This window comes from Leuciscus leuciscus (assembly GCF_965113295.1).
Source record: "Leuciscus leuciscus genome assembly, chromosome: 16".
Taxonomy (NCBI): Eukaryota; Metazoa; Chordata; class Actinopteri; order Cypriniformes; family Leuciscidae; genus Leuciscus; species Leuciscus leuciscus.
The window spans coordinates 24127134-24136411 of NC_138740.1; the positions used below are offsets into that span (position 1 = coordinate 24127134).

General features: G+C 37.6%; 1 protein-coding gene across 2 annotated transcripts; it reads right to left on the bottom strand.

Moving 5' to 3' along the window:
• Positions 1-34: 34 nt before the first annotated feature.
• Positions 35-7704, bottom strand: LOC309477149 (uncharacterized protein). 2 transcript variants are annotated; one of them, XM_082140298.1, is made up of 11 exons: positions 7301-7704; positions 7126-7226; positions 6911-7023; positions 5910-6205; positions 4835-5377; positions 3190-3352; positions 2899-3037; positions 2625-2765; positions 1044-1164; positions 841-919; positions 35-733 (listed from the first exon to the last, which is right to left on the bottom strand). In XM_082140298.1, the coding sequence occupies exons 1-11, from the start codon at positions 7396-7398 to the stop codon at positions 587-589; spliced, it is 1941 nt and encodes a 646-aa protein (XP_081996424.1). In that variant the 5' UTR covers positions 7399-7704; the 3' UTR covers positions 35-586. The 2 variants fall into 2 exon arrangements, with proteins under 2 accessions (XP_081996424.1, XP_081996423.1); XM_082140297.1 differs by having other exon boundaries at positions 841-922; positions 7301-7699.
• Positions 7705-9278: the final 1574 nt, after the last annotated feature.

A 9278-nucleotide genomic window follows, 5' to 3' on the forward strand; every position in this document is an offset into this window, starting at 1 on the left:
TCCCTTTGAATTAAGTTGTGTTTTTTAAAAAAAATTTACCTGTTGGCAGATATTTGTTCTTGTTTTAAGCAAAACTCACTTCATTTGATCAATTTGACAGAAAATAAGACTTCATATTCCATCATTTTCTATCTCCGGTTAATGCATCATGATTTAAGAATCTTTAGACAATTGCACTGGAAAACAAGACAAATATACTAAGGAAGAACGCCACTTTTTTGCAGTGTGATGAGAAAATACAGTAAAAGTGATGTCCATATTGGTTGAAAACAACCATTTTACCTTTTTTGTAAAATGATTAAAAAAGTAATGGATATCTGTCTGAAGTTGTATTTTCAAACTCAGAAGTGTTGCTCATTGTGTTTCTCATATTGACATATTGTGTTCCCTTCAATTTATTCCTTAAATTTCCTTTACTTAGTCTTAAATTTACATTCATGAAACCTGCAGAAACCCTGAGTTACCAGTGGCTCCATTTAATGCATTTTAACATTTTAAATCCATTCTGCAGATTTTACCTCCCAAATCAATAAGAAAAAACAGTCTGCCTATATCCAGATTTGTAGTCTTTGCTTCCAACCCTGAATTACTCCTCCTCTTCAGGTGTTGTGTTTAAAATGTTGCTGATTTTGTGTAATTGTGCAACTGCACTGAAGGACTCTTCTCTCAGATGCTGGTTGCTAATACGAAGCTTCAACACTTCTGCCAGTAGACCCACCTTGTCTCTCTTCTCCTGAATCAGAGGACAGAGGAACATATTGTGCTAATGAACCAGTTTGTCCTCTATGAGAGCACATATTTCACATCTTTCTCATTTATTAACCGCTAAATAAGCCTCACCTTCAGCAGGTCACTACTCAGTCGCCTAAGCATCCCTTCCAGGTGAGAGAGTTGGTCGGGGAAGTCAATGAATACGTCACTGCTAAAAATAACCATGCAAGTCCATTAATACTCATGCAGTGTATTATTCAAAGAAAGAATAGATTATTCTCAATAGCTGTTACTGGTTTTAAAATTTAGATTAGAAAATATGCTCCACTCACTCCATATCTTCTCCACTGCAATAAGCACTGGAATGGTGGATCTTGTAGGTTTCATTGGATGGTGTATCTGGCCTGCTTGATACAGGACTCATTTCTGACAAAAGGCTTGCCATCCTTTGTGCTGTAAAAAATATCATAACCATGGAGTCATTCATTTTAATGCTAATACTACTAATAATAATAGTATGTCATTGCATTAAACAAATTATGCAAATTATGAGTCACCATGGAATACAAATAAATTTTTTTTAATTCATGTGGCTTCGTAACCTTTAAGCAAAATAACTTCCCCTCCCTTGCAACGACATCATCTCATCTCTTCTCCACTGGCGCAGGACAAAATGTCACAGCAACAGTCGGGTTCCGGAAGTAAAAACTCATTCTAACAAAATTAATTTTCTCCATAAGGAAATTGATTTTGAATGATAACTTACAACCCTTTAAAGACAGACCTACTCTGAGCTAAGAGGTTGTTAATCCATTGCTTCTGCTGAAGCTGTCAGCCCACATTATTACATCTTATATTAACAGAATTCCTAGTGGAAAAACTACATTACCCATGACACTGTGCAGAAAATTACACCAACCAGAGAGTGGAAAAAAAGCAACATGCTCCAAAATAGCTCTTTAGCTCCGCCCACTCCCATGAAGCACTGTGAATGAGATAGTAGATTTTTCTACATTCTCAAAATACTTAAATGTTTGTATATATATATGCATATTTTGCAATAATCTTGTAAATTATTAGTTTTATATTTCTCCATCGATTATGCTGTTCACAATGCTTCGTGGGATTGTAGGTTTTTTTGCACTAAAATCGTCAAGTACACAGTCTTGTACCTTTGTCTTTTTGTCGAATTTTCTAAAACTTTTTGGCTTCAAATCTGAGTTTGTAGTGTTGTGATTCACCTCGTAGCTGATTGGCTTGGTTCATAACTTATGACTCTTTAACAAAGACTATTTTAAAATCCTTATGGGAAAACTGAATGAAAAAAAAGACTAATTCGGGAACCAGCTCTGCTGAAAAAGGGCACGGGCACTGTTGCACTCTTTAGCAAACCACAATGATCCAACCCAGACAGCAACAGTGTCGGCCCAGATCCGGGCCGCATCTGGTACATGTGGATTCCACTCCTACCAGATGTGGGCTGGATCTGGGCGACACTATTGCTGTCTGGGAACCATCTAATCAATTACCGATGGATAAAATCAAGTCTCACCCTACATTTTCTCTTGTTCGAGAAGCCGTTTCATGCGGATATACGTCACAATACTCCGTATTTGACTTCTTGTTTACTGAACTGTTGCACTGAAGTAATATCACAAATTAAAATAAATATCACTTGAAGGAAACTTACTTCACACATCCACTAATTGCACTGGGTTTAGTCAAAAAAGTAAAGTTAATACTGAGAAAAGCTTTAGCATTAATTGTTTGCACATGCCACATGACAAATGATTTGATATTTTATATCTAATGCAATTGAATTTTTTTTACATTTATAAGTGTCAAAAACGTTTGGGACCACTGTATGTTAAACAATCTTAACTCAACATATTCATTTATACTTTGATACTTACTCTCATACTCATGGGCTGCTTGAACTAGACTGTTCCAGTCAAGATCATAGGCTGTGCTTGGCAGGGGCATGAATTGAGGATCAGGATGTTGGTCTCTGTCCCAAAAGTCAGATTCAGTCTGCTCAGGCAATTCCCCACATTCTAGGACAAAACAACCAGTGAGTGCTATTGTATACCATAAAGATCCTCCAAAGATCTCTTCAAGACAAGGTAATACTAGTTGAAGAGCAATTGATAAACCGCAACAGTACAATAAATATTATTTTAATCTTGCCTGTTTGACGTGTTTGCAGGTGGAAATGGACAGGTGTGAGCGTTGGAGTCTCTGGGTATGATCGCTGAGCAGGACCGAATAGCGACGGACTGGTGCATAAACTTCTGCAAAGCCCTGCCTCATTTTGTTGAGGTGATGACTAGAAAGAGACAGTAAACACATTGCAACATTACAACACTGCTCACATGCCAATGCTCAGCAGAACAATACCTGCTTTTTTCACATTATTGTCCTAGGCTGTCAGGTTGTTTAGGGTCATGCTACTGAATGTGAGCCGAATACATCACGTACTGAATGACCCTGAGCACCGTCCTCTGTGTCATCCATCACAATGAGTTTTTTCAAGTCCTCCACCACTGTGCTCTTGCGAACGGGTCGCGGGGAACATGCTGCTCGCAGCGATGCGATCACTCGAGGTTTACCAAACACATTCTTTGAGTTCACATCCACCTGACTGAGAAATATATGTTAAGCCAACTACTAATAAAATTCAGATAATTACTTATAACTGATTCTTTTTGTTTTGTGGGCAACACTTTACAATAAGGTTTATCATTAGTCAAAGAATTAGGTACAATACATTTTGTACAATACAAGAGATAATGCACACCTTGGACATTAAATATTGATCTGAGTTGAAATTATTTTATTATTTTATCTGTGTATATTAAATCTTCCGTACAACGTCTACAAAAAAACGAATAAGGGGCTATTCACATAGAATATGTTTTTGCATTCCACTACGCTGCATTTTCTTTGTTTTTTTCTAAACACGCGCTATGTGGACGTCTTTGACTATTGCGCTTGCATATTTTGCAGTCTCACACATGATACATTGTTCTAAAAAAGCAGCACTCAAGTTAAAATAAGTGTAACTTTTTTTAAAAATGTGCCTCTAGACCAGTGATTCTCAAACTTTTTGACTAAAATACAATATTTGAAGGCCCTCCTCATAAAGCTGATATGTACCTCTGTACTTTGTTGTCACACAAATAAATACATATAAAAGTATTATGTCAGTTTAATGTTGTACATCTTTATTTTTATTATTTATTATTTATTTTTTTGCATTTTAATTAAGATTATGTTAATATATCTCAATTTAAATCATTATAAGATTCATTGGGGCCTCCCTGGATGTTTGATGAGAAGTCAGCACACCAGAGAGCTCCAAAAATGCAAGAATTTAATAATGTCTCTCTCACACAGATACTGTCAACACATTCTTTCATTATTGTTGCATTTTTGTATAAATGCACGCTGTGCCATCATGTTTGTTTAAACCAGTCAGTGATGCTCCATCTTACACGCTAGCGTATGACTACCATGAACTGATTTAAATACTCAAAAGGCTGTGATTTGGTTCGTTTTAGGCAAGCAAAGAAGACATTTTAAACAAAATGAATCTTTAATCTTTTCAAAAAACTGAAACATACTTTTGAAGTATGGCCATGGCATAGCACTGCGCAGAGGAACCGTCTCCTTACCTTTTGCCATCAACTGATCAGTGTTAAAAAAATCCTCCACTGACTTTCAAAGCTGCTACATATAACGACTTTGGAGGACCTTAGCAGAAATGTATTGGAGTGAAAAGTATGATATTTGTCTTTCAAATTTAGTGAAGTTAAAGTCATACGTTTCCAGATGAAATAATACTCAAGTAAAGTACAGATCCTCAAAAACTGAACTCAAGTAAATGTAATTCGTTACTGTCCACCTCTGGTTGTCACAGACGACATGGATATTAGGAAATATCTGACCACTGTATGGTACGATTGACCAATTAAAATTAAGTATTTCAGAGAGCTGTGTAGTAACGTATGCTGACAAAATAAACCTTATTGTAAAGCGTAATAATTGCTACAATACAATACTATAAGCTATTGTTATGATAATGGTACATAAAAAAATATTAAGTATATCCCATAAAGATTACCGTTTTATATGGTTGTGGTCACCGTTTCTGACACCACCGGTTTCTCTATGCAGTGCGTACTCGTACTGTATCTTCTTTTGTTTTGGGCTGCAGTCAGGTTGAGTCTGGCTGGCTTGAAGTTGACATGACCGGTCAGGGTCACCTTGAGATGGTTTAATGCCAGTGTCAACACCCTCATGACTTGCCTTTTCCAGTTTTGGACAAAATGTTGCAGGCTGGTCTGCTCTAGACTGTCGTCCAGGGAAGAGATGTAGTGTGTTAATAGAATAATAATTCTTGGTAGAAGTATCCTCAGTGAATGAATTCTGGTTCTGCCTCCACGCAAGTTGGTCATTTCTGGGAGGTTTTATATTGGGTTTCTGCAGATTGAACAAAATGCAGTCCTGGTTCTTGATGAGATGGTCCTCTCTTGGCTGGAGTTGGCTGAAGTGCTCTTTGCCGGGTTGATTTGAGGTTGGTGAAGATTGAGAAACCACAGCTCTCATCAAAGGAGGCTTTTTCACCACGGAAGTTTTAACCTCTTGCGGTTTGGAAAACAAAGGGCTGGCAAAAATAAAACAAAAAGACCACAGACACACACATATTGTAGAAACATAAAAACAAAGAATGAGGTAAGCGGTGCATACATTGCAAAAGGACTGCAAGCATAAAGACAGAGCCATTTTAAAAATGTAAAAGTAATTTCATTCTATTTCGAATGTCCTTTTTTTCTCTGTGACATTGTTCATTTACAGCAATACAGAAAATCAGACTCAGAACTCTAGTGACAGATGGTGACTGGAAGGTGTAGACTGAATTTAGGGTCAGGGAACAACTCTATACAATGTGGTGGGAATGTCCCACTTTTTACTGACTGTCCCACCCCTCCCCCGTGGGATCTCATGGGTGGAAGCTGGGAAGGAGGGGTCCGGAGGCGCAAGAATATTACAAGTATTGAATCAATAGTTGTGTCCTGGATTAAAAACCCATTGTGAGCCATCATAGGAATTCATACTGGTTTAATCTTGCCCTTTCATCAGGAATTGTATAAAACATTATATAATCATTAATTTTGACAAAGATTTATGGATCTTACCTGGGTTTGAGAACAGAAGTTTTGGAGCAAGGAAGAGGCAACGAGAGAGCACAGAACTCCTTCAAGTTGTTTGTGGAAGAAGATCCTTTTAAAGACTTTTTTGTGGATTCTGCAGCTTCCCAGTGCTTTGATCGTTGGATTTTTGGGCTGTAGAAGCCCGGCTGTGTCAGCGGGTGCTGCTTACGACTGTTTCTGAGGGGCTCAGCATTGTTCTTGGCATCTTTACCATTCAACCAGAAGTCATTAGCATAGGGTGAAAAAGCACTTGATTCTCTATTTGGCTGGAGAAAATGTGCCTACGAAACAAAAAAAAAGATTGGTTCATGATAAATTGTCATTAAGAAAATGGCCCAAATGAACTGATTTGTTACTTATCTTTCAAGTGCTGTATCCTTTGATTGTCAAGATTCAAAAGTAATGGAAAACAGTAATAAAGTAATTTCACTCACACATTTTTTCAAGTAGGCCATGTTTACTTTATAACATTTGAATTTTATGGGAATGTTTACTTCATTCCAAAACATATGACATAACATAACATTTAACATAAAACATCACATAACATATAACGAAAACATAACATAACAAAAAACATAACATTTAACATAAAACATCACATAATGAAAACATAACATAACAAAAAAACGAACATAACAAAAACGTAACAACATAACACATAACAAAAACATAACATAACATATAACAAAAACATAACATAACACAACATAAGTACATATAACATAAAACAAAAACATAACATAAAACAAAGAACATATATAACAAAAAACAACATAAAACAAAAAAAAACATAATATAACAAAATAAAACACATAACAAAAAACATAACATATGTTATATGTTATGTTATTTGTTATATTGTTTTTTGTTATATGTTTTGTTATTTTTGTTATATGTTTTATGTTATAAAATATAACATAACATATAACAACATAACATAACAAAAAACATCACGTCGCATAAAGCATAGAATTCAAACTCACTTTTGGCAAGCTGTTGTAAGTGGCTTTCTGCTGATCCTGCAGACAATCCCTCTGGCCTCTTCCTTCCCTACCAAGCAATGAGCGAGTGGCTGTTACCATATGCCATTCTCCTTCTGAAATATATGATGAAATTGCAGAGGCAAGTTGCCCTAAGTGAAATGAAATACTGACTGAATCTTATCACTAATAAAAGCACTCAGAACCTGCTATCAGACCTGTATTGTCTTTAGTTCTGGAACGGTTTAATCTTGTGAACTCCACTTGCTCACTTGAAGGCCAATCTAAGCTGTTTTGCATGGGTGAACGATCATAGGAACTGAAAAAGATGAGGTCATTTTCACCAGGTCAAATTGTAATGATTATCAAATATGGTAAAAGATTAAATCTCACCTCACAAGGCTGGTATGCCTGAACTCAGAACTAAAGTGTAGAGGTGGTGTCTGTGGAGGAGTTGTAGCGCAATCCGAGTCCCAGAACAATGCAGCCATCTTACTGGATTCCAAGTTTTTCCTCAATATCCTTATAAATGAAACCAAGATATATGCAGCAGCCAAGATGATGTCCAAACATAATACTTTTCATTTAAGACACCCTTCCTGAAGTCATCTGAAATGTGTTTATAGATTGGGAGGGCCAAATGATGGTACAGACCGCTCCAATTCAACTGAGCTATAGCGGAGAAAGCAGGGAAAGATCTGTGTGGGCTCTTCAGCAGCTGAATGGAACAGAGGATGGGATTGTGTTGCCTGGTCTGTTGGCTGTTGTTAGCACTGTGCTTGTTTGCTCCAGGCAACATGATGCTGCTGTGTGCACTGCAATAAATTAAGAAGAAAAAAAGATTAACATTCAGTATGCCGCTTCCAGCATATACAAATCCTACTGAACACATGTATCTAAATAAACAAAATGTACAATTTACAAAATACAATAATTAAAAAATTAAAAAATCTAAATAGCAGTATTTCTCTACTAGACTTTTGAGGCCCACTGTATTTGTTAAGTGTCTTTTTATTTTCTAATAAACATTTTATCCTATTTACATTAATAATAAATGTGTACGCAGAATCAGAGTCCAAGCAGCAGTTGCTCATTTAGACGATTCAACAATACAATTGCCATGAACATTTGCATATTTTTAAAACAAAATTTAGTAGTTACGGTCACTCATTACCTTGTCAGTCTCATCCTATTTAAACCATGAACACTTATTCATTCCCTGCAAAGTCTTGTATGTTGTTGTGCTGCATTTCTGAGCATTTAGCTGGTTCCATGTATTTCGGTTTTTGGAGTCACTGCCTGTCTTGGGATTATGCCCTGCTTTTGTGTGGTTCCTCCTTCACTGTTGGGGAGGTTGAGGAGGACATGTCCCCTAAGAGTTTTTTGGGGAGGAGCTTGGCCCACCACAGTCACCAGCATGCCCAGGTCTGCGTCTTCACGTCATGCCTGCTGAGCCTGAGTCATTTCTGGAAAAGACAGCACTCATCATAGTTGCCCCAGCGATTTTGAGTGTGTGGGCAGTACCCACATTGGCTTCAACACATGAATCCTTGGCCAATATGGCCGCCGTCCTTCCAGAGTCTCGTCCCGTGATGGCCGCCGCCACGCCTGTGTCTTCGGACAAGATGGCCGCCTCTGCCCCTGAAGCGTCGGCTCCGCCCCGGCCGCCTGCTCAGCCTGCTCCATCTGCTCCGCCTTGGTCTCCAGGCCCTCTTCCGCTCCATGGGCATTTTTGATGTTTATATAGGCACGATGATGGTATGCGGTTTCAAAAGCTTGCGTTTTCAGGCCCCCCAAAACGCTGTTGAACGATTTAAAAAGAATTTGTTGAAAAAGCTGCTGTGAACGGCCACTAAATTTAGTTATGAAAACAAGCCTAAGCTTGAGAGTAAACTTAACAAACTGTAAACTTTCCCCTCAAATCTGATTGGTTGGTTGCAATGTTGATCCAGGAGAATGTTGTACTTGGTGAAATCACATTCACCATAATAACTCATGTAGTTACCTTGTAGCCTGTACATGTACAGTGCATCCAGAAAGTATTCACAGCGCTTCACTTTTTTCCACATTTTGTTATATTACAGCCTTATTCCAAAATGGATTAAATTCATTATTTTCCTCAATTATACAAACAATACCCCCATAATGACAACGTGAAAGAAGTTTGTTTGAAATCTTTGCAAATTTATTAAAAAGAAAAAAAGAGAAGTATTCACAGCCTTTGTCATGACACGAGTCAAGGAATTGTCTGTAGACCTCCGAGACAGGATTGTATTGAGGCACATATCTGCGGAAGGGTGGCCTCCATCCGTAAATGGAAGAAGTTTGGAACCACCAGGACTCCTGGCCGCCCAGCCAAACTGAGTGATTG